The 27,013-nt window shown below is 50.7% G+C and overlaps 1 protein-coding gene across 1 annotated transcript in view; it reads right to left on the bottom strand.

The window, feature by feature from the left end:
• Window positions 1-554: 554 nt before the first annotated feature.
• The window catches only part of LOC139757560 (neural-cadherin-like), a 90,798-nt gene continuing 64,339 nt past the window's right edge, over window positions 555-27,013 (bottom strand). Inside the window, exons 11-21 of the mRNA XM_071678151.1 lie at window positions 24,976-25,134; window positions 24,721-24,860; window positions 19,172-19,517; window positions 16,164-16,412; window positions 9,975-10,316; window positions 9,338-9,689; window positions 5,905-6,094; window positions 3,828-4,060; window positions 3,308-3,556; window positions 2,910-3,074; window positions 555-2,151 (exon numbers count right to left, since the gene is read on the bottom strand). Coding sequence (XP_071534252.1) covers window positions 1,799-2,151; window positions 2,910-3,074; window positions 3,308-3,556; window positions 3,828-4,060; window positions 5,905-6,094; window positions 9,338-9,689; window positions 9,975-10,316; window positions 16,164-16,412; window positions 19,172-19,517; window positions 24,721-24,860; window positions 24,976-25,134 — 2,778 coding nt within the window. The 3' untranslated portion in view covers window positions 555-1,798. The remainder of the gene's footprint in view (window positions 2,152-2,909; window positions 3,075-3,307; window positions 3,557-3,827; window positions 4,061-5,904; window positions 6,095-9,337; window positions 9,690-9,974; window positions 10,317-16,163; window positions 16,413-19,171; window positions 19,518-24,720; window positions 24,861-24,975; window positions 25,135-27,013) is intronic.

Here is a 27,013-nt window from a genome sequence, read left to right on the forward strand (position 1 = left end):
TCTTGATCTCTTGCCTCACTGTCTGTCTCTCATGTAACACGCCCTGGTGACGCGAGACGTGACTAGAGCGTCACCACACATCCTGGTGACACGAGACGAGACTGGAGCGTCACCACACATGCTGGTGACGCGAGACGAGACTGGAGCGTCACCACACATGCTGGTGACGCGAGACGTGACTACAGCGTCACCACACATCCTGGTGACGCGAGACGAGACTACAGCGTCACCACACGCCCTGGTGACGCGAGACGTGACTACAGCGTCACCACACATCCTGGTGACGCGAGACGAGACTGGAGCGTCACCACACATCCTGGTGACGCGAGACGAGACTGGAGCGTCACCACACATCCTGGTGACGCGAGACGAGACTGGAGCGTCACCACACATCCTGGTGACGCGAGACGTGACTGGAGCGTCACCACACATCCTGGTGACGCGAGACGTGACTGGAGCGTCACCAGGGGCTCCACCAGCGAGGAAGACACATTTCGTGTCTCCACGAATCACTCAATTTTACCATAATAGAAAAAAAAGGAAAAATGAAAGACTATATATATATATATATATATCTCTTTCGTTACATTTAATATAGATATTCTAGAAATGTATAAAATATCAAGTAGTAATGCCAAACACCTTGTTTCCCCGGTAGAGCGAAGTGGAAACATCAGTAACTCATAATATGAAATTAGTCTCACACACAGTCACACAATCCAATGGAGATTCTTGCTATTATTAAACCTTAGCGCATTTTCGCTCATGGAAAACGAAGGGAAGGGTTACTGCTGCTGCGCTGGAGTGAAGCAAACATTAACACGGAAGAACGGGTCTTAATACAATTACGTTCAACGTTCACTCAAAGACAAGTGGGTTCTTTTATATGGTAAGGGGATGGCGTTCACTCACTACTCAAACTTTGGGTGTAAAACTGTGTCGAGCAGTTTCCAGGAAAAGCTGTCCATTTTGGAAGAGCCACTGTCCACTCATGATAATTGTGACGATAATTGTGTCATTCACACACACACACACAGTCCTCGCCAAAGCACTAGGTCGCAGTCTCCACAGCTGTTCGTCCCTTTCCAAGCCATGGACTCGCAAGGCGTTCGTAAGAACGGACCCATTAGTAAATTCACGTTCGTTTCCAACTTGTGGCAATGGCCCTTTGATGACGACCCCGACCTCCCTCCTCTTCTTCAGGAGGTGATGGACAGAGGTCTTAACATGGCCATGGGGCTTCGCCAACGACGCCGGCAATCAGTCACACTCGACATCTTGGTGAAAACGAGACAGCCATCAAGTGGGGGAGAAAGCATCACCCTCCATCGGTACTTGACCCTCCATGTTGTTCGTCACTGTTATAAATTGGGGCGCTAATGCCATTCCTCCCCCACACCCCACACACACCTGTAGGGGGCAAGGCTAAAGCGGTGTATGGCCGTCTTCACTCAGGGTCTAGCTAGCTGCATGAAGGACCTCCCTCTTCGCTGTGTCACGACGAGGGATTCAACTCGTCTATGCTGGTGGTGGGAGGAGCTCAAGTTTCCACAGAACACCTTCAGGTAGATTCTGGTCGTGTGTTCGACACGTCTGTGAGAGTTCGAAGCCTCGCTTGTCCTACACGCCCTTCCCTCAACACTTCCCGAAATCGGTTGCTTCCGGCATCCAAAGACCTTCTTCACTCCTCCTCTAAAGGGGGAGAGGGCCTGGTCCAGCAGAGGGGCGCGGGGACCTCCTGCCGTAGTAGCTCCTGGTTTAATCTGGATCGTCTGCGACTTCTGCGTGTAGCGACGCGTCAGCAGGTGGTCGTCGGGAGCTCCACTTTACTCGCAGGAGGCGAGGCTGGTCTGGTGAGCGGGTGTCGCGGTGTTTGAGTGCCGAGGGGCGACGCCACGCCTCTCTTGACCCCAGGCGTGGGTAGGTCGAGGGCGACGACGACGTGCGGTGGCGTGGCGGGCGACGGCGGCTGGCCCAACCCACGACTCGTGTTGCACGACCTCGCCACCTCCTCGTCGCCCTTGTTGCCAAGAAGCGTCGGGGAGGTCCTGGCGGCCTCCGGCAGGTGTTTCAACAAGTCCATCACCTCCAGGAACTCCGTCATGAGGGGTCTGATGCCGCTCCCCTCCTCGTCCACCTCCGCGCGAAGGCCTGCCAGTGACGGTGACTGAGATCAAACACCCTACCACACGCTGAGGTGAACACGAAATGCTGAGAGATACACTGTAACACTACTGTAGACTTCCCTAAGGAGAGCCAGCGTATAAGACGTGTTGCTCAGTAGAGAATTTAGCCAAAGGATAATCCAACTTCTTATCGTATAATAAGAATCAGTGATAATGAGTTCTGGGGCATTTAGAATAAAGTGTGATACCATAAGAATTCAGGTAAATGAGTCGAAAAATTTAGGAAAAAGTGATGATTGACGAAAGGATTGGTAGACCATTGAGAGACATTGGGCTATGGAAGGGAACTCGAAGGATCTGAGGGTGACGGTCAATAACACAATCCAGAATGAAAAATTGCGTAAAGTTAAATGTAGGAAGATAATGATAAAGAAAGGGAACTGATGATATGAGTGAGGTAGTGCGAAGAGAGAAAATCCTGGCAAATGCTTTGGTGAAAGGAGAGGAGGTAGTGAAAACCTTGCGTGAGGTGAAGTACGGCAAAGCGACTGGAGTGGATGGGATTACAGTTAAGGTGAGACTGGTCTGCTGTACGAGCTGTGTCCCTATTGGCAGGATGTATGGGGTCGTGCAATCCTGGGAGTCTGCGGTGTAGTGGTTAGCACAACTGCTAATAATAAAGAAAATGAGAGCGAATAGGAGGAGGAAGACATTATCATGATGATGACATAGTACGCCTGGCGAAGACCAGGGCAACTGCACTAAGGTTCGAGACCCTCTGACCTGATATGGCCGAGGTGAGTGAGCCTGCTGACGACCCCTCGCCCTCGTAGGCGTAAGCCCTGAGGTCGTCCCGCGGCAGAAGTGGACCACCGGCTGGAAGGTCGGGCAGAGGCGGCGCCTCCAGGTAGCTGGCGAGGCCAGGGTCCTGCTGGAGGGCGTCCTCGTCTGCAGGACACCCAAAGAAAGGATACGGGGGATTAGATCAAGAGATGAGGAGAGTTAAGGGAAGAACAGATGGCACAAGAAGCATTTAAGACTGAATGACACAGAACTCAATGTCATTTCACTTATGATCTTTGACACGCACGATCCCGGACGATGATTCGCCTCGGGATAGAGGCACAGATCCCACAAGACCTTTGATACCTCGTTGAGATCGCCGTCGAGAGACACTCTACCTTGCCCGCAGGAGGGCGGGCGCGCGTGACGAAGGTTATACTTGAGGCACTGGAGGAAGGTGATGGGGTCGGGTTCCCGCCGAAGCTGCTGCTTCCGCCCTCGCCCTCCTCCTCCTCCTCCGCCCTCATCGACCGCCCCGCCCTTCACCGTCGCGATGGCCTTGTGGTCCCCGCCCACCTGCCGCCCAGCCAGCGTCCGGCGAAGCCACTGGCGGTGCAGACGGACGAAGAAGGCCACGCCGACGATCACTGGTGGAGCGGGCGAACGAAGAAGAGAGAGAAGAGGATGGTTGGAGCCCACGAAGAACATGGTGAAGGAGGAGATCGGAGAGGTCGAAGGCTTTCCTCCCTCTCTCACATCTCCCCCGACATCGTTAGATATTAAACTAATTACTACGATTATTCTCAAGCCATTTCAATACGACAAATAGAAGATGTATTACGAGGTTTACTAAGGCATAATTGAGAGGGACGCTTTACGCGTCGAAGTTCTAAGACCTGGGCAACGCGGGAGACTGACCCAGCAGGAGGAGTGAGATGGCCATCACCGCCGCCCCAGCGGGGGTCCTCAGCGGATGGCCCTCAGGGGTGAGTGTGGCCCACTGGCAGTGGTCGCCGGTGTGGCCCGGGCCGCACACACACAAGTAGCCGGGCCTCAGGTTGTGGCAGGACCCGCCGTGGAGACACGGACTCCAAAGGCACTCGTTGAGGTCCTCGCACGCGCGGCTCACCAGCTGCCGCCCCGGACCACAGCTGGGGAGGAAGACAGCAGCGGTCAGCAGGGGTGTGGCCCGCCCGGTGACTTCCTGAACCACCTGCAGGAGGCTTGGCCCAGTACGTACCTGCAGGAGACTTGGCCCAGGACGTACCTGCAGGAGGCTTGGCCCCATACATACCTGCAGGAGGCTTGGTCCAGTACGTACCTGCAGGAGGCTTGGCCTGGTGCGTACCTGCAGGAGGCTTGGCCGAGTACGTACCTGTAGGAGGCTTGGCCCAATACGTACTTGCAGGAGGCTTGGCCCAGTACGTACCTGCAGGAGGCTCGGCCCAGTACGTACCTGCAGGAGGCTTGGCCCAGTACGTACCTGCAGGAGGCTTGGCCCAATACGTACTTGCAGAAGGCTTGGCCCAGTACGTACCTGCAGGAGGCTTGGCCCAGTACGTACCTGCAGGGGGCTTGGCCCAGTACGTACCTGCAGGAGGCTTGGCCCAATACGTACCTGCAGGAGGCTTGGTCCAGGACGTACCTGCAGGAGGCTTGGCCCCATACATACCTGCAGGAGGCTTGGCCCAGGACGTACCTGTAGGAGGCTTGGCTCCATACATACCTGCAGGAGGCTTGGCCCAGGACGTACCTGCAGGAGGCTTGGCTTAGTGCGTACCTGCAGGAGGCTTGGCCCAGGACGTACCTGCAGGGGGCTTGGCCCAGTACGTACCTGCAGGAGGCTTGGCTCCATACATACCTGCAGGAGGCTTGGCCCAGGACGTACCTGCAGGAGGCTTGGCTTAGTGCGTACCTGCAGGAGGCTTGGCCTAGTACGTATCTACGGGAGGCTTGGCCTAGTACGTACCTGCAGGAGGCTTGGCCTAGTACGTATCTACAGGAGGCTTGGCCCAGCACGTACCTGCAGGAGGCTTGGCCCAGTACGTACCTGCAGGAGGCTTGGCCTGGTGCGTACCTACAGGAGGCTTGGCCCAGTACGTACCTGCAGGAGGATTGGCCCAGTACGTACCTGCAGGAGACTTGGCCCAGCACGTACCTGCAGGAGGCTTGGCCCAGTACGTACCTGCAGGAGGCTTGGCCCAGTACGTACCTGCAGGAGGCTTAGCCCAGCACGTACCTGCAGGAGGCTTAGCCCAGTACGTACCTGCAGGAGGCTTGGCCCAGTACGTACCTGCAAGAGGCTTGGCCCAGTACGTACCTGCAGGAGGCTTAGCCCAGTACGTACCTGCAGGAGGCTTGGCCCAGTACGTACTTGCAGGAGGCTTGGCCCAGTACGTACCTGTAGAAGGCTTGGCCCAATACGTACCTGCAGGAGGCTTGGCCCAGTACGTACCTGCAGGAGACTTGGCCAAGAACGTACCTGCAGGAGGCTTGGCCCAATACGTACCTGCAGGAGGATTGGCCCATTACGTACCTGCAGGAGGTTTGGCCCAATTCGTACCTGCAGGAGGCTTGGCCCAATACGTACCTGCACGAGGCTTGGCCCAGCACGTACCTGCAGGAGGCCTGGCCCAGTACGTACCTGCAGGAGGCTTGGCCCAGTACGTACTTGCAAGAGGCTTGGCCCAGTACGAACCTGCAGGAGGCTTGGCCTAGTACGTACCTGCAGAAGGCTTGGCCCAGTATGTACCTGCAGGAGGCTTGGCCCAGTACGTACCTGCAGGAGGCTTGGCCCAGCACGTACCTGCAGGAGGCTTGGCCCAGTACGTACCTGCAGGAGGTTTGGCCCAATACGTACCTTCAGGAGGATTGGCCCACTACGTACCTGCAGGAGGCTTGGCCCACTACGTACCTGCAGGAGACTTGGCCCAGCACGTATCTGCAGGAGGCTTGGCCCAGCACGTACCTGCAGGAGGCTTGGCCCAGTACGTACCTGCAGGAGGCTTGGCCCCAGGTGCTGGTGCAGGAGAGTGGGGGCGCGCAGGTGATGTTCACACAGGCGTCAGCTGCCTGGCACCCGCGGGTCACGCCCTCTGAGGTCGTGACCTGACCCCAGTCGGTCCCATTCACGGCTGGGGGCAAGGGCAGCGGCCGACCTGACACGCGAAGGTCATCCACACAGCCTAAGGGGAAGAATGGAAATGGGGGGGGTCAAGGCAATGGGTACTAGGGTCACCGGCGGAAGACTCCAACGATCCTCTCTCTCTCTCTCTCTCTCTCTCTCTCTCTCTCTCTCTCTCTCTCTCTCTCTCTCTCTCTCTCTCTCTCTCTCTTACCTCCAGACCCTCAAAAAAGGTTCTGATCTTTGAAAGAAATCCATCTTCTTTGAAGGTGGGGGGACAAGCGCATCTGGGTGAGGGAGGGAGGAAGAGACGATCCTTTGAAGGCCCCTTGGGCGTGTGTGTGTGTGTGTGTGTGTGTGTGTGTGTGTGTGTAATTACCTAGTCTGATTGTACGAGGGTGGGAGGGGAGGAAAGAGGGGAGGGGGGAGGGTGTTTTACACTCGCTATCATCTCCAAAGTTCCCCTTTCACCCCCCCCCCCCCCGCCAACATCATCCCTTCAGCTTAACTCCAAAGTGCGTCATCCTTCCACCGTGTTCTATCCTCTTTGGACTTTCGAGTTGAATTCCACCAAAAGTTCCACCTTTCACACACCCTCCAACATCATTCCTTCAGCTTAACTCCAAAGTACGTCATCCTTCCACCGTGTTCTATCCTCTTTGGACTTCCCAGTTCAATTCCACCAATCATGGATCTAGACCAACTGTGGATGGTCGTTTAGGTCTAATCTATAAAGGTTATATACCAATACTCCTCCTTGCTCGCTTATCCCCCTCCCTCATCATCACCCCCTTAAAAAAAAAAAGATAAATAAAACAAGAGGTTAAGGACACCAAAGGCTTTTTCCGACTTGGTCGTTCGCCCGGATCAAGAAGATCAGCGGCTCTGGGGAACCAAAAACGCAACGAAACGCAGCTGGCGAATAGATCCTAAAGGCTCCACCATCGTGTGTATGTGTGTGTGAGGGTACGTGTAACAGACTTTCCTCCCTCCTTTCCACAAACGTTAGGTGTGAGTTGGCTCATGAATAAACATGGTTATGTGTCAATTGGCTCATGAATAAACATGGTTAAGTGTAAATTGGTTCATGAATAAACATGGCTATGTGTCAATTGGCTCATGAATAAACATGGTTATGTGTAAGTTGGCTCATGAATAAAGATGGGAATAGATTCCTACATAATGGCCAGATAAAACCCCAGATTTGACAGACATGACCTTGGGATGGGTGGCTGTGAAATAGAGAGAAAAGACGAATTCGGATCGAGTGGAACATGGGGTGGGGAAATGTATATATATGGGGCGACAGTGGTGAGCAGGTCAAGGAGGAGGAGTGCTTTGTGGGGGAGGGAGAAGGAGGTGGAAGGGAGGTGGAGGAGAAGTGGAGGTCCACTGAGGGTGGATAAACCTAGAGAGAGAGTTTGTACTTTTTAAAGATGAAGTTATGGCCATCACAACTACAACTTCTGCATGATTTGTGTACATATCTGACTTCCTTCCCTCCCTTCAGTGGACCACTGCTGACTCTTCCCTCCCTCCCTCCCGCCAGTGGACCGCAGCTGACACCCTCCCTCCCTCCAGTGGGCCACTGCTGACCCTTCCCTTCAGTGGACCACTGCTTACACTTCCCTCCCTCCCTCCAGTGGACCACTGCGTAGACTTCCCTCCCTCCCTCCAGTGGACCACTGCTGACCCTTCCCTCCCTCCCTCCTTTTGGATTTCTAACTCTGGCTCCCTCACGCCTGTTTTCCTCACACTTGGCTTCCTCCCGTCTACTTCCACCACCTCCCTCACCGTCAACATCTGCGACCAACACTGGGGGCGTGACGGGACCAACCATGGGGCGCCGCCCCCCCATGTCCCGTGCCAGTCACGCCCTCTCTCTCTCTCTCTCTCTCTCTCTCTCTCTCTCTCTCTCTCTCAGATAAAAGATGAGGCGGTCTATGACAACGAGGTGATAAAGGGCGTGGCATTACAATCCTGAATTCCTTATCTATCGAGATAGATGGGATGTTGCAGGTGTGGGGGTGGGTGTGGGTGTGGAGGCGTAAGGGGCTGGTTCCTTCCTCAAACCCACCTCTCCCTCCGGCTCACCAGCTGGTAGGAATATGGCCGAGAGGGCCCAGCATAGAGAGGGAGAGGGTGTAGAGGTATACTGCCATGGGTATTCCATAGGAAAGTGCGATTTGGAAAAAATATATTGTAGTGTATCGTCGAGAGTCAGACACCCTAGGGTGACTTTGCATTAGATTCCAAGTACATATATAAAAAAAAAAAATTTCCTCCCAGACCATACTTATTTATAAATAACTTTTGATAATTGGAAATATATATGTTAAGTCGTGTTTTAAAAGGCAATGATACGTAGTTATCGCCCCTACAATTTGAGTCTGTGCTTAGAAAGAAAAAAAATTATCTGCAATTCTGGTTGTCCCTACATGAGTCTTCTAGCTTTGTGAGGGAAGCAGCTTTGTTGCTCTTCTATGTACTCATTCTACCTTTCTCCTTCGTCTTTGAGACTTGGAGCGAACAACGCACTCCAAATGATGACCAAGACGCCATAAAAAAAAAGTTATAGTGCAGTTTTTCGTGGTATGATCATATTTCTGAGTAGGAAGCCACACATTCGGTTCGTTGTGCAACCTACAAACCTAGCGAGACACCCTAAATCCATACCTAAACCTCCAATCAGCAAAATGGATTAGTTTGTCCCTAAATCTATTTGTCATTCCTTCGTTAGTCAGCCTCGTACCTTATCCTCTGTTCATTCCGGGTCGTCGTGAACAAGTGTCCAATCTCTCCCGATGCGTTCAATCAACAGACCACAGGCATAACCCAAACTACGGCGGGGTGGTGGGTGTGATGAATGGGTGGGTCCGGGCCACGAACAAGTGTCCAATCTCTCCCGATGCGTTCAATCAACAGACCACAGGCATAACCCAAACTACGGCGAGGGGGTGGTGGGTGTGATGAGTGGGCGGGGTCGCAGAGATGATCCCTGTGGCACCCCACTTGTCACAGTCAGCCAGTCAGTCAGTCAGATGCACTACGTCCTCATTCAAGCACCACTGGTTGTTGCTTGTCTCTCACCCACTCTGTTAACCCACTCACCCACTCTGTTCTCCCACTCACCCCGCCGTTCTGAGAGACAGGACGTCGTGCGACGCCCGTCTCTGTAACCAGGGCCAGGCATGGACGGGTATATGACGGTTGGATATAGACGGAAAGTGTGGTTCCGTAAGAGGGCCAGGACTGGCGTGTGACGGGGGAAGAGACAGGTCACGAAACGGCGCCACGTACTTACTGTCTCGGAGGTCATCGTGGACGGAGAGCAAGCTGACCCCAGCGAATTCGGGCACGCCGCCCACCGTCACCGCGTCGTGTTTGTCCACGTCCAAGGGCGCGGGCGGCTTGGAGGTGTCGTCGGCGTCGTCGTCGTCGCCTCCCGAGGGCACCATGAGCGACGCCAGCGACACATTGCGTCGCGGGGCGTCTCCGTCGTCGACGCTGACCACCAGGTTGTGGCCATGACGCTCCGCTCTGACGGTGTGCCACTCGCCGTCGCCCAAAGGGCGTCCCTCGACGCACACGCCCCGCGACGTCGCCGACCTCCTCCTCGACCCCGACACTGAGGCACAGGCAACGCCGCCTCGCAGCTGTGGGAGGAGGACATGACAGCACTGCTACAGGAGGGACTCAGAAGCTCTTCCAAGATCTGCGTCGTGCAGGGTATATTCATCATATATATATGGCAGGTGTGTGTGTAGGGGGGAAGCCCTATGGATAGGTGTGTGTGTGGGGGGGGAAGCCCTATGGGTAGGTGTGTGTGGGGGGGAGGCCCTATGGGTAGGTGTGTGTGGGGGGGGGGAAAGCCCTATGGCCCGGTGTGTGTGTGGGGGAAGCCCTAAAGCCCGGTGTGTGTGGGTGGAGCGAAGACCTACGTGTATGGTGAGGGCTGAGGCGCGGTGGTGGCCGGCGAGGTGCAGAAGGAGGCCGTGGCGAGGTCCGCGCGTCCTCACCCTCAGCTGGACGCTCACGACCCGGGGCGCTGGAGCGAACGACAGCGCCACCTTCGCGTACGACGACCTCCCAAGGGCGGCGGGCACGGTGGGCGTGTCGCAGGCCCTCGACCCCGCCCACCCGGGGTCGCACTCACACTCCGGGTGCTCCAGGCCGCCCACGCAACGCCCCCGCCGCCCGCAGCCGCCCGGGCAGGCCGCCTCCTGAGGGCGGCAGCCGGGGGCGCTGCCCCAGCTGTGGGCGGGCTGCCCCAGGTCCACCAGCTGCAACGAGGCTGCGGAACAGTCAGTTAATGTGTCTCCTTAACCCCCGCTCTCCAGGGCACCGTAACACCTCCCAGGGCACCGTAACATCTCCCAGGACACCGTAACATCTCCCAGGACACCTTAACATCCCCCAGGACACCGTAACATCTCCCAGGACACCTTAACATCCCCCAGGACACCGTAACACCTCCCAGGGCACCGTAACATCTCCAGGGCACCGTAACATCTCCCAGGACACCTTAACATTTCCTGGGCACCGTAACATCTCCCAGGGCACCGTAACATCTCCAGGGCACCGTAACATCTCCCAGGACACCTTAACATTTCCTGGGCACCGTAACATCTCCCAGGGCACCGTAACATCTCCAGGACACCGTAACATCTCCAGGACACAATACGAAACACCACCAGGACACCGCAACACATCCAAGGCACCGTAAAATCTCCAGGACACCGTAACACGTCCAGGACACGACAACATCTCCAGGACACCTTCAAAAACACCACCAGGGCACCGTAACACGTCCAGGACACCGGAGCATCTCCAGGACATCATAAGGAAAACCACCAGGGCACCGTAACACGTCTAGGACACCATACGAAAAACACCACCAGGGCACCGTAACACGTCCAGACACCGCAACACCATAACCAGGACCAAGTAACAACACAACCAGGACAACATAACTAAAATATCAAACACTATAAGCAGGACACTATAACAACAACACCAGGACACTATAACAACACCAGGACACTATAACAACACCAGGACACTATAACAACAACACCAGGACACTATAACAACACCAAGACACTATAACAACACCAGGACACTATAACAACACCAAGACACTATAACAACACCAAGACACTATAACAACACCAGGACACTATAACAACACCAAGACACTATAACAACACCAAGACACTATAACAACACCAGGACACTATAACAACACCAAGACACTATAACAACACCAAGACACTGTAACAACACCAGGACACTATAACAACACCAGGACACTATAACAACACCAAGACACTATAACAACACCAAGACACTATAACAACACCAGGACATTATAACAACACCAGGACACTATAACAACACCAGGACACTATAACAACAGCAGGACACTATAACAACACCAAGACACTAACAACACCAGGACACTATAACAACACCAGGACACTATAACAACACCAAGACACTATAACAACACCAGGACACTATAACAACACCAAGACACTAACAACACCAGGACACTATAACAACACCAGGACACTATAACAAACACCAAGACACTATAACAAACACCAGGACACTATAACAACACCAGGACACTATAACAACACCAGGACACTATAACAACACCAGGACACTATAACAACACCAGGACACTATAACAACACCAGGACACTATAACAACACCAGGACACTATAACAACACCAGGACACTATAACAACACCAAGACACTATAACAACACCAGGACACTATAACAACACCAAGACACTATAACAACAGCAGGACACTATAACAACACCAGACACTATAACAACACCAGGACACTATAACAACACCAAGACACTATAACAACACCAGGACACTATAACAACACCAGGACACTATAACAACACCAGGACACTATAACAACACCAGGACACTATAACAACACCAGGACACTATAACAACACCAGGACACTATAACAACACCAGGACACTATAACAACAGCCAGGACACTATAACAACACCAGGACACTATAACAACACCAGGACACTATAACAACACCAGGACACTATAACAACACCAGGACACTATAACAACACCAGGACACTATAACAACACCAGGACACTATAACAACACCAGGACACTATAACAACACCAGGACACTATAACAACAGCAGGACACTATAACAACAGCAGGACACTATAACAACACCAGGACACTATAACAACACCAGGACACTATAACAACACCAGGACACTATAACAACAGCAGGACACTATAACAACACCAGGACACTATAACAACACCAGGACACTATAACAACACCAGGACACTATAACAACACCAGGACACTATAACAACACCAGGACACTATAACAACACCAGGACACTATAACAACACCAAGACACTATAACAACACCAGGACACTATAACAACACCAGGACACTATAACAACACCAAGACACTATAACAACACCAGGACACTATAACAACACCAGGACACTATAACAACACCAGGACACTATAACAACACCAAGACACTATAACAACAGCCAGGACACTATAACAACACCAGGACACTATAACAACACCAGGACACTATAACAACACCAGGACACTATAACAACACCAGGACACTATAACAACACCAGGACACTATAACAACACCAAGACACTATAACAACAGCAGGACACTATAACAACAGCAGGACACTATAACAACACCAGGGACACTATAACAACACCAGACACTATAACAACACCAGACACTTAACAACACCAGACACTATAACAACACCAGGACACTATAACAACACCAAGACACTAACAACACCAGGACACTATAACAACACCAGGGCACTATAACAACACCAAGACACTATAACAACACCAAGACACTATAACAACAGCAGGACACTATAACAACACCAGGGCACTATAACAACACCAAGACACTATAACAACAGCAGGACACTATAACAACACCAGGGCACTATAACAACACCAGGACACTATAACAACACCAAGACACTAACAACACCAGGACACTATAACAACACCAGGACACATAACAACACCAGGACACTATAACAACACCAGGACACTATAACAACACCAGGACACTATAACAACACCAGGGACACTATAACAACACCAGGACACTATAACAACACAGACACTATAACAACACCAGGACACTATAACAACACCAAGACACTATAACAACACCAGGGCACTATAACAACACCAGGACACTATAACAACACCAAGACACTAAACAACACAGGACACTATAACAACACCAGGACACTATAACAACACAAGACACTAAACAACACCAGGACACTATAACAACACCAGGACACTATAACAACACCAGGGCACTATAACAACACCAGACACTATAACAACACCAGGACACTATAACAACACCAGGACACTATAACAACACCAAGACACTATAACAACACAGGACACTATAACAACACCAGGACACTATAACAACACCAGGACACTATAACAACACCAGACACTATAAAAACAGGACACTTAACACACCAGGACACTATAACAACACCAGGACACTATAACAACAGCAGGACACTATAACAACACCAGGACACTATAACAACACCAGGACACTATAACAACAGCAGGACACTATAACAACACCAGGGCACTATAACAACACCAGGACACTATAACAACACCAAGACACTATAACAACAGCAGGACACTATAACAACACCAGGACACTATAACAACACCAGGACACTATAACAACACCAGGACACTATAACAACACCAAGACACTATAACAACAGCAGGACACTATAACACCAGGGCACTATACAATAACAAGATACTATAACTTCTAGGTTACCATAATCACCATACCCAGATATGTGAGAGAGAGAGAGAGAGAGAGAGAGAGAGAGAGAGAGAGAGAGAGAGAGAGAGAGAGAGAGAGAGAGAGAGAGAGAGAGAGAAGCTTTTCTCATGAACTACACATGGTTCCTCATGGTAGCCTCACACCATAACATACAGCATGGTATCCTCATAACACATTATGAGGGCCTCATAACACCATATAAACATATCATGAGGGTCACACAACACCATAACACACATCATGAGGACCTGACAACACCATAACACACATCATGAGGGCCTCATAATACCATATAAACATATCATGAGGACCTCACAACACCATAACACATATGAAGAGGAACTCATAACATCATAACACACACCATGAGGGCCTCACAACACCATAACACACATAATGAGGGCCTCACACCATAACACATCATGAGGCCACACAACACCATAACACATCATGAGGACCTCACAATACCATAACACATATCATGAGGAACTCATAACACCATAACACACACCATGAGGGCCTCACAACACCATGATACACACCATGAGGGCCTCACACCATAACACATCATGAGGCCTCACAACACCATAACAAACATCATGAGGTCCTCACACCATAACACACATCATGAGGGCTTTACAATACCATAAAACACATCATGAGGGCCTCACAACACAGCATACACATATTATGAGGGCCTCACAGCACCATAACACACATCATGAAGGCTTCACAACACAACATACACATATCATGAGGGCCTCACAGCACCATAACACACATCATGAGGGCCTCACAACACCATATCACATATCATGAGGGCCTCACAACACCATAACACACATCATGAGGGCCTCACAACACAACATGCACATATTATGAGGGCCTCACAGCACCATAACACATATCATGAGGGCCTCACAGCACCATAACACACATCATGAGGGCCTCACAACACAACATACACATATCATGAGAGCCTCACAGCACCATAACACACATCATGAGGGCCTCACAACACAGCATACACATATTACGAGGGCCTCACAGCACCATAATACACATCATGAGGGCTTCACAACACAACATACACATATTATGAGGGCCTCACAACACCATAACACATATCATGAGGGCCTCACAGCACCATAACACACATCATGAGGGCTTCACAACACAACATACACATATCATGAGGGCCTCACAGCACCATAACACACATCATGAGGGCCTCACAACACCATAACACATCAGGAGGGCTTCACAACACCATAACACATATCATGAGGGCCTCACAGCACCATAACACACATCATGAGGGCCTCACAACACCATAACACACATCATGAGGGCTTGACAACACAACATACACATATCATGAGGGCCTCACAACACCATAACACATCATGAGGGCCTCACAACACCATAACTCATATCATGAGGGCCTCACACCATAACACAGAGCCAGACAGCACCGTAACACATGGGGCCTTACAGCACGGTAACACAGAGCCAGACAGCATCGTAACACAGAGCCCTCACAGCACCGTAACACAGAGCCCTCACAGCACCGTAACAGAGAGCCACACAGCACCGTAACACAGAGCCAGACAACACCGTAACACACAGCCACACAGCACCATAACACACAGCCACACAGCACCATAACAAAGAGCCCTCACAGCACCGTAACACAGAGCCACACAGCACCGTAACACAGAGCCACACAGCACCATAACACAGAGCCACACAGCACCATAACACAGAGCCACACAGCACCATAACACAGAGCCCTCACAGCACCATAACACAGAGCCAAACAGCACCATAACACAGAGCCACACAGCACCATAACACAGCCAAACAGGACCATAACACAAAGCCACATAGCACCATAACACAGAGCCCTCACAGCACCATAACACAGAGCCACACAGCACCATAACACAGAGCCACACAGCACCATAACACAGAGCCCTCACAGCACCATAACACAGAGCCACACAGCACCATAACACAGAGCCACACAGGACCATAACACAGAGCCACACAGCACCATAACACAGAGCCACACAGCACCATAACACAGAGCCCACACAGCACCATAACACAGAGCCACACAGCACCATAACACAGAGCCCTCACAGCACCATAACACAGAGCCACACAGCACCATAACACATAGAGAGGCACACATCCACCCAAGGTGCTAACCTGACCACTGAGGGCGAGGTTGGCCAAGCATCCGTCCAGCGAGGCTGACGTAGGCGCCTCCCGCCACCCATGGTCTTCAGGACGCGGGGGAGCGTGGGCCAGGCCGCCCAACTGAAGGGGCGAGGCGGCCCCGACCCAAGCCTCGACGCCCGAGGGCGTGGTCCAGGCCGCCCGTGCCAGGCAGTGGGAGTCGTCGGGTGGGTGGGTATCCCATCCACGGCCACAGAAGTCCAGCATGAGGGACACGCCCTGGTCATGAGGAGAGTGAAAAATGACAGTCCTGATAAATGTGAGGGTGGTATGGCGAGACCTCCACCTGAGGCACAGTATCTCCGTCAATACCCTGCGACTTGATCTTATTTTACTGAGCCGCAGATGTAGGTCCTCCTCCTCCTTTTGACAATTTACTTTATTTACGACTTCAAAAAACTAATAATTTCATGCCTTTAGTCATTTAATAATGGAACTCAATGGTCTACAGTGATTTATTAAGGTTTTAGCCTTCCATTAGCATTATTCCAAACCTCGTATGATTCTTCTTTCTTCTAGTTTTCATTGAATATATAAATACATCTGTGATGGCCAAAACTACACTTGACAGAGCAGAGGGAAGTAACTGCTGTGTTGTGTATAATATAAATGCATTATTCCCACCTCTGCTGTGGCTGTGGGGGGATGGCGTGTCGAAGGGGCAGAGAGAGACCACACGGAGGTAGCGAGGGTGTTTCCTGTGTGGCGGGGTGGCGCCGGGAATGGATGAAGGCAAGCAAGTACGAATAGACCACAAGGAGGTAGCGAGGCTGTTTCCTGTGTGGCGGGGTGGCGCCGGGAATGGATGAAGGTAAGCAAGTACGAATAGACCACAAGGAGGTAGCGAGGCTGTTTCCTGTGTGGCGGGGTGGCGCCGTGAATGGATGAAGGTAAGCAAGTACGAATAGACCACAAGGAGGTAGCGAGGCTGTTTCCTGTGTGGCGGGGTGGCGCCGAGAATGGATGAAGGCAAGCAAGTATGAATATGTCCATGTGTATATATGTATATGTCTGTGTATGTATATGATGATATGTATATGTGTGTAGTACGAATATGTCCATGTGTATATATGTATATGTCTGTGTGTGTATATGTTAATATGTATATGTATGTATATGTGCGTATATGGGCGTTCATGTATATGCATGTGTATATGAGTGGATGGGCCATTCTTCTTCGTCTGTTTCCTGGCGCTACCTCGCTGACGCGGGAAACAGCGATTATATATATATATATATATATATATATATATATATATATATATATATATATATAAATATATATATATATATATATATATATATATATATATATATATATAAATATATATATATATATATATATATATATATATATATATATATATAGAGAGAGAGAGAGAGAGAGAGAGAGAGAGAGAGAGAGAGAGAGAGAGAGAGAGCGCTCCAGAATTAGAGATTAAACGTTTGCCAAATATTGTAATCTAAATCTAAATTAATTCTACGTCAAATGCAGAGGCCTGGCCCCCCCCCTCACCCCCCCAGCGCTTCTTCCCCCTAGCCAATCATCCTCCTCCCCCCTGGACAATACCCCCCCCCTTTCCCCCACGTAAATAAATCACCATGAATTAATTACAATAATTAATTTACGTGTTAGATGAAGTTGTAAGTTGTTAAATATATATATATATATATATACACACACATATCTGTATTTCAGTGGGGGAGAGAGAGAGAGAGAGAGAGAGAGAGAGAGAGAGAGAGAGAGAGAGAGAGAGAGAGAGAGGGTGGAGAGGGAATTGAATAGGGGGGAAATTGTTTGGGGGGGCGCTACATCGTCCCTGAAGAAGCTGGGCAAAGCTTATCTGATGTCGATTAACATAAATTATTTAGTGACACATGTGCGATTGCTTATCTTTGGTCGATGGTCTTCTAATCTTATCTTATCTGCTCTGAGCCAAAGACCATATGTGTGTGTGTGTGTGTATGTGTGTGTGTGTGTGTGGGTCTTGGAACGATGACTTACCACCCTAAAGAGGCCATTAAGGTGCTTAACGACCGACCTTGGTAGTTGAGAGGATGGGGGGGGGGAGGGGGGAAAGGGGTCTCTCTCTCTCTCTCTCTCTCTCTCTCTCTCTCAAGCCCAAGGAGCCATTTGCAACGAAGCTGGTCTGCCATACGCAACGTACGCACGAGGGGCGTCCAGAGCGTATATATATATACTCACCTGTGCGTCCAGGTCTGCCATACGCAACGTACGCACGAGGGGCGTCCAGCGTATATATATACGCACCTGTGCGGCGAGGTCTGCCATACGCACCGTACGCACGAGGGGCGTCCAGCGAGTATATATACGCACTTGTGCGTCGAGGTCTGCCATACGCAACGTACTCACAAGGGCGTCCAGAGAGTATATACGCACTTGTGCGTCCAGGTCTGCCATACGCAACGTACGCTCGAGGGGCGTCCCGAGCGTATATATACGCACCTGTGCGTCGAGGTCTGCCATACGCAACGTACTCACAAGGGCGTCCAGAGTATATATACGCACCTGTGCGTCGAGGTCTGCCATACGCAACGTACGCACGAGGGGCGTCCAGCGTATATATACGCACCTGTGCGTCGAGGCCTGCCATACGCAACGTACTCGCAAGGGCGTCCAGGGTATATACGCACCTGCGAGTCGAGGTCTGCCATACGCAACGTACGCACAAGAGCGTCCAGCGTATATATACGTACCTGTGAGTCGAGGTCTGCCATACGCAACGTACGCACAAGAGCGTCCAGCGTATATATACGTACCTGTGAGTCGAGGTCTGCCATACGCAACGTACGCACGAGGGGCGTCCAGCGTATATATACGCACCTGTGCGTCGAGGTCTGCCATACGCAACGTACGCACAAGAGCGTCCAGCGTATATATACGTACCTGTGAGTCGAGGTCTGCCATACGCAACGTACGCACGAGGGGCGTCCCGAGCGTATATATATATACGCACCTGTGCGTCCAGCTGGAGGTGAAGCGTATGCCAACCTCCATCGTGGAGGGTGGCGTTCACCTCCGCCTTCAGAGAGCCGCCCACGCCCTCGACCAAAACCTGCGGGCGCCCTTGGTCCAGCTGCACGGCCAGCAAGGGCGTGGCGGAGGCGGCGCGGGGCTGTCGTGGCCGCGCCATGGGGCCCGAGTAGAGGAGGAGAGCGTGGGGACGACGGGTGAGGATGCTGAAGGAGATGGTGGCAGGGAGACACGGTGGTAGAGGCTGGACCCACGCCCAGCCCTTCCCCAGGAAGGTCCTGCCCAGCACCTTACACCGGGGGCCTGTCGAGCCCTGGGGGCACACGCACCTGCCAAGCAAGCAAGCAAAAAGGCGCACGCCCTTAGAGAGTCATATATATATATATATGGAACATGAAAAGTTCCCAAGTGCACTTTCGTGTAATAATCACATCATCTTGTATATCAACTGACTGTTATATGTCTCTCTTGTGTCTCCCCTGATGATGATGTGATTATGACACGAAAGTGCACTTGGGAACTTATCGTGTTTCATTTTTCCCGTGGACTCTATATATATATATATATATATATATATATATATATATATATATATATATATATATATATCCACCCCCCCCTGTATGTCGTCGACGCCCCCAGCAGTAGCTGGCGTAGTCCCTGGTTCTCTCTCTCTCTCTCTCTCTCTCTCTCTCGTTCATCATCACTATGGGACGCCAATACCATCACTACAACAGTTGTTGTTCTAATGTGTCATCAAAGACTTTTGAAAAAAAAATAAAATTCTAGAATTTTAAATATTCATACAATTTTCCATAATTATAATGTAGATATTCACAAGACTTATGAAATTAAATTTCTAAAATTTTTCACAAGACTTTTAAAAAAATTAAATTTCTAAAATTTTAAATATTCATACAGTTTCATATTCATAATGTACATACTAACAAGACTTTTAAAATTAAATTCCTAAAATTTTATATATTCATACAATTTAATAATTATAATGTAGATATTCACACGACTTATAAAATTAAATTTCTAAAATTTTAAATATTCATACAATTTAATAATTATAATGTAGATATTCACAAGACTTTTAAAATTAAATTTCTAAAATTTTAAATATTCATACAATTTCATATTTATACTGTAAGTATTCACGACTTAAAAAATTGAACTTCTAAAATCTTAAATATCCATAATATTTCATTTTCAAAATGTAGATACAAGACTTTAAAAGAAATAAATTTCTAAAATTCAAAATATTCATAAAATCTCATATTCAAAATGCAGCTACTCACAAGAGACTTTAAAAATAAATTTCTAAAATTCAAAATATTCATAAAATCTCATATTCAAAATGCAGCTACTCACAAGAGACTTTAAAAATAAATTAAATTTCTAAAACTTGAAATATTCATAAAATTTCATATTCAAAATGTAGATATTCACAAGAGACTTTTAAGAAAAAAAAACTCAAATTTAAATATTTCTAAAAAATTTCAAATTTAAAATTTAAATATTTTTTTTTTAAAAATCTCAAATTTAAAATCTAAATATTCTTTAAAAATCTCAAATTTAAAATTTAAATATTTTTTTACAAATCTAAAATTTAAAATTTAAATATTCTTTAAAAATCTCAAATTTAAAATTTAAATATCTTTTTTTAAAAATCTCAAATTTAAAATTTAAATATTTTTTTAAAAATCTCAAATTTAAAATTCAGTTATTCTACCAAAAGCAAACTATGGATTGGTTTAAGACGACCCCCATACATGGTCAGCAATGCATACATGAAGACACCTCGATAAAAGCAATTAATGCATTTATAACACAACCCCAGAAATAAAAATCCAGTAATAGGTTATATTGTTCAAAAGTTGTCATAGAACAAGTTATATTGTTCAAAAGTTGTTACAGAACAAGTTATATTGTCTAAAACTTATTATAGAAGTTATATTGTTCAAAAGTTGTTATAGAACAAGTTATATTGTTCAAAAGTTGTTATAGAATAAGTTCTATTGTTGAAAAGTTGTTATAGAATAAGTTATATTGTTCAAAAGTTGTTATAGAACAAGTTATACTGTTCAAAAGTTGTTATAGAACAAGTCATATTGTTCAAAATTCGTTACATAAACAAGTTATATTGTTTAAAAGTTATAGAACAAGTTATGTTGTTCAAAAGTTTTTATAGAACAAGTTATACTGTTCAAAAGTTGTTACAGAACAAGTTATATTGTCCAAAGGTTGTTATAGAACAAGTTATATTGTTCAAAAGTCGTTCCAGAACAAGTTATACTGTCCAAAAGTTGTCACAGAACAAGTTATACTGTCACAAGTTCTCATAGAACAAGTTATACTGTTCACAAGTTCTCATAGAACAAGTTATACTGTTCACAAGATGTTATAGAACAACTTATTCAGACAAGCTGTGACCTGTCATCGCACGAAACCGAAGCCCGAGACGAAGGGGTTGGGACACACTGAGGAGGACCGACACAGCTGGGGCTCGTGTTATGATCGCTTGTGCGAATTGGCCCATTCTGTCTTTCTCTCCCCACCCTAAAAAAAAAAGGGGGGTTGGGGGGGGCCCACAAATTTCCGCCCATTTGCCACAGATGACCGACGCGTGACGTGGGGAGAGGGGGAGAGGAGGGGGAGAGAAGGGGGGGTTAAATTTAGGAGGGGGGAGAGTAAGAAGGAGGGAGGCAGGGGGGAGAGGGGAGGTTAAATTTAGGAGGGGGAGGGGGAGGTGAGGTTCGGCACGGACCATCCATTTATCTCCCCCCCTTCATCTCCCCCCTAGTCAAGGACTATAAGGGAATAGACCAGATATGGGTCCGTTCCAAGCCGATCTCTTGGCTTCAACCTACGATTTAAAAGATGTCTTAATCTCCCCCACTCTTACCCTCCCCATCCTTCCTCTTAACCTCCCCATCCTTTAACCTCCACATCCCTCCTCTTTACCTCTCCATTCTTCCTCTTAACCTCCCCATCCTTCCTCTTAACCTCCCCATCCTTCCTCTTAACCTCCCCATCCTTACTCTTAACCTCCCTACCCCCCTTACTCTTAACCTCCCCATCCTTTAACCTCCCCATCCCTCCTCTTACCCTCCCCATCCTTCATCTTAACCTCCCCATCCTTCCTCTTAACCTCCCCACCCTTACTCTTAACCTCCCCATCCTTCCTCTTACCCTCCCCATCCTTCCTCTTACCCTCCCATCCTTCCTCTTAATCTCCCATCCTTTAACCTCCCCATCCTTTAACCTCCCCATCACTCCTCTTAACCTCCCCATCCTTCCTCTTAACCTCCCCCATCCTTCCTCTTAACCTCCCCACCCTCTCTCTTAACCCTCCCTAACCCTTACTCTTAACCTCCCATCCTTTAACCTCCCCATACTTTAACCTCCCCATCCCTCCTCTTACCCTCCCCATCACTTCTTCTTAACCTCCCATCCTTCCTCTTAACCTCCCCTCTTACTCTTACCTCACCCATCCTTCCTCTTACCTCCCCAGACCTTACTACGTACCCTCCCCATCCTTCCTCTTAACCTCCCCATCCTTCCTCTTAACCTCCCCATACTTCCTCTTAACCTCCCTACCCTTACTCTTAACCTCCCCATCCTTCCTCTTAACCTCCCCATCCTTCCTCTTAACCTCCCCATCCTTCCTCTTAACCTCCCATCCTTCCTCTTAACCTCCCCATACTTCCTCTTAACCTCCCTACCCTTACTCTTAACCTCCCCATCCTTTAACCTCCCCATCCTTTAACCTACCCATCCCTCCTCTTACCCTCCCCATCCTTCATCTTAACCTCCCCATCCTTCCTCTTAACCTCCCCACCCCTACTCTTAACCTCCCCATCCTTCCTCTTACCCTCCCCATCCTTCCTCTTACCCTCCCCATCCTTCCTCTTAATCTCCCCATCCTTTAACCTCCCCATCCTTTAACCTCCCCATCCCTCCTCTTAACATCCCCATCCTTCCTCTTACCCTCTCCACCCTTACTCTTCCCCTCCCCATCCTTCCTCTTAACCTCCCCATCCCTCCTCTTACCCTCCCCATCCTTCCTCTTAACCTCCCCATCCTTCCTCTTAACCTCCCCATCCTTCCTCTTACCCTCTCCACCCTTACTCTTCCCCTCCCCATCCTTCCTCTTAACCTTCCCATCCTTCCTCTTAACCTCCCCATCCTTCCTCTTACCCTCCCCACCCTTCCTCTTAACCTCCCCATCCCTCCTCTTACCCTCCCCATCCTTCCTCTTAACCTCCCTATCCTTCCTCTTAACCTCCCCATCCTTCCTCTTAACATCCCCATCCCTCCTCTTAACCTCCCCATCCTTCCTCTTAACCTCCCCATACTTCCTCTTAACCTCCCTACCCTTACTCTTAACCTCCCCATCCTTTAACCTCCCCATCCTTTAACCTCCCCATCCCTCCTCTTACCCTCCCTATCCTTCATCTTAACCTCCCCATCCTTCCTCTTAACCTCCCCACCCTTACTCTTAACCTCCCCATCCTTCCTCTTAACCTCCCCATCCTTCCTCTTAACCTCCCCATCCTTCCTCTTAACCTCCCCATCCTTCCTCTTACCCTCCCCATCCTTCCTCTTAACCTCCCCATCCTTCCTCTTAATCTCCCCATCCTTTAACCTCCCCATCCTTTAACCTCTCCATCCCTCCTCTTAACATCCCATCCTTCCTCTTACCCTCTCCACCCTTACTCTTCCCCTCCCCATCCTTCCTCTTACCCTCCCTATCCTTCCTCTTAACCTCCCCATCCTTCCTCTTAACCTCCCCATCCTTCCTCTTACCCTCTCCACCCTTACTCTTCCCCTCCCCATCCTTCCTCTTAACCTCCCCATCCCTCCTCTTACCCTCCCCATCCTTCCTCTTACCCTCTCCACCCTTACTCTTCCCCTCCCCATCCTTCCTCTTTACCTCCCCATCCTTCCTCTTAACCTCCCCATCCTTCCTCTTAACCTCCCCATTCTTCCTCTTAACCCCCCCAACTATCCTCTTAACCTCCCCATCCTTCCTCTTAACCTCCCCATCCTTCCTCTTAACCACCCCATCCTTACTCTTAACCTCCCCATCCTTCCTCTTAACCTCCCCATCCTTCCTCTTAACCTCCCCATCCTTCCTCTTAACCTCCCCATCCTTCCTCTTAACCTCCCCATCCTTCCTCTTAACCTCCCTATCCTTCCTCTTAACCTCTCCATCCACCCTCTCTCCCCCTCCCCATCCTTCCTCTTAACCTCCCCATCCTTCCTCATTACCTCCCCATCCTTCCCCGTAACCTCCCCATTCTTCCTCTTAACCTCCCCACCCTTCCTCTTAGCCTCCCCATCCTCTCTCTCTCCCTCCCCATCCTTCCCTTTAACCTCCCCACCCTTCGGGCAGTATAATGAGTCATCATACAGACAGTATGATGACTCATTATACAGACAGTATAATGAGTCATCATCCATCCCTCATAATGAGTCACCAGCTGTCACGTGACCTGGTGGGGAGAGGTCAAGCGAGGTCACCTGTTGCCCTGGCTTGACCTGGCGCAGCGGCCTCCGTTCAAGCAGGTAGAGGGCGTGCAGCCCTCCGGCTCCCGGGCGTGGCAGGCGTGGGTACGGCTGAGGCGTGGGGTCACCAGCGAGGTCGCGTTCGCGTCCACGACCTAGAGGGAGAAAAGGGAGAGGCTCCATCAGGGAGAGGGAGGAGAGTGAGGGAGGACACATCTCCCTGGGGCCAAAGGAGTGGAACTTGAGATCTACTGACGGAGGAGGACCCACCTGAAGAGGAAGTGCCCTGGAGGCGCTGGTAGCGGCGGAGGGAGGGGCGCCCCTGAGGCCGGGGTAGTACGGTCGAGGTGCCCCTGGGTCACGCCCTTCACCGCCCGCCCTCGGGGAGTTCTCCTCTGTCACCACCGTCAGGTGGGTCGTCTCCTCCAGCTGCGGGGAGACGAAGGAGGTGAGCCACACAGTCTCTGGCGTGAGGAGGAGGAGGAGGAGGAGGAGGAGGAGGAGGAGGAGGAGCAGGAGCTTGAGCAGGAGCAGGAGGAGGAGGAGGAGGAGGAGGAGGAGGAGGAGGAGTGGTAACATGTGTGTGTAGGTTGAGGAGGTCCTGGGTGTGGGAGTGTAAGACCCACCTGACGGAGGTGTAGGTTTAGGAGGCCCTGGGGGTGTTGGGAATGTAGGACCTACCTGCTGGGGGTGTAGGTTGAGGAGGCCCTGGGTGTGGGTGTAGTAGGACCCACCTGACGCAGGTGTGTAGGTTCAGGAGACCCTGGGTGTGGGCGTGTAGGTTCAGGAGGCCCTGGGTGTGGATGTGTGTAGGATCCACCTGACGCAGGTGTGTAGGTTCAGGAGGCCCTGGGGGTGTTGGGAATGGAGGACCTACCTGAAGGGTGTGTAGGTTCAGGAGGCCCTGGGTGTGGGCGTGTAGGACCCACCTGACGGAGGTGTAGGTTCAGGAGGCCCTGGGTGTGGGTGTGGTAGGACCCACCTGACGGGTGTGTAGGTTCAGGAGGCCCTGGGTGTGGGCGTGTAGGTTCAGGAGGCCCTGGGTGTGGGCATGGTAGGACCCACCTGACGCAGGTGTAGGTTCAGGAGGCCCTGGGTGTGGGCGTGTCAGGACCCACCTGACGGAGGTGTAGGTTCAGGAGGCCCTGGGTGTGGGTGTGTAGGTTCAGGAGGCCCTGGGTGTGGGCGTGGTAGGACCCACCTGACGCAGGTGTAGGTTCAGGAGGCCCTGGGTGTGGGTGTGTAAGACCCACCTGACGCAGGTGTGTAGGTTCAGGAGGCCCTGGGTGTGGGTGTGTTAGGACCCACCTGACGGAGGTGTAGGTTCAGGAGGCCCTGGGTGTGGGTGTGTTAGGACCCACCTGACGGAGGTGTAGGTTCAGGAGGCCCTGGGTGTGGGTGTGTAGGTTCAGGAGGCCCTGGGTGTGGGCGTGGTAGGACCCACCTGACGCAGGTGTAGGTTCAGGAGGCCCTGGGTGTGGGCGTGGTAGGACCCACCTGACGCAGGTGTAGGTTCAGGAGGCCCTGGGTGTGGGTGTGTAGGACCCACCTGACGGAGGTGTAGGTTCAGGAGGCCCTGGGTGTGGGTGTGTAGGACCCACCTGACGGAGGTGTAGGTTCAGGAGGCCCTGGGTGTGGGTGTGTAGGACCCACCTGACGCGGGTGTGTAGGTTCAGGAGGCCCTGGGTGTGGGTGTGTTAGGACCCACCTGACGGAGGTGTAGGTTCAGGAGGCCCTGGGTGTGGGTGTGTTAGGACCCACCTGACGGAGGTGTAGGTTCAGGAGGCCCTGGGTGTGGGTGTGTTAGGACCCACCTGACGGAGGTGTAGGTTCAGGAGGCCCTGGGTGTGGGTGTGTAGGTTCAGGAGGCCCTGGGTGTGGGCGTGGTAGGACCCACCTGACGCAGGTGTAGGTTCAGGAGGCCCTGGGTGTGGGCGTGGTAAGACCCACCTGACGCAGGTGTGTAGGTTCAGGAGGCCCTGGGTGTAGGGGTGTAAGACCCACCTGACGCAGGTGTAGGTTCAGGAGGCCCTGGGTGTGGGCGTGGTAGGACCCACCTGACGGAGGTGTAGGTTCAGGAGGCCCTGGGTGTGGGTGTGTAGGTTCAGGAGGCCCTGGGTGTGGGCGTGGTAGGACCCACCTGACGGAGGTGTAGGTTCAGGAGGCCCTGGGTGTGGGCGTGTCAGGACCCACCTGACGGAGGTGTAGGTTCAGGGGGCCCTGGGTGTGGGCGTGTCAGGACCCACCTGATGGAGGTGTAGGTTCAGGAGGCCCTGGGTGTGGGTGTGTAGGTTCAGGAGGCCCTGGG

The sequence above is a fragment of the Panulirus ornatus genome, chromosome 27, assembly GCF_036320965.1.
Source record: "Panulirus ornatus isolate Po-2019 chromosome 27, ASM3632096v1, whole genome shotgun sequence".
In the NCBI taxonomy this organism is placed as follows: Eukaryota; Metazoa; Arthropoda; class Malacostraca; order Decapoda; family Palinuridae; genus Panulirus; species Panulirus ornatus.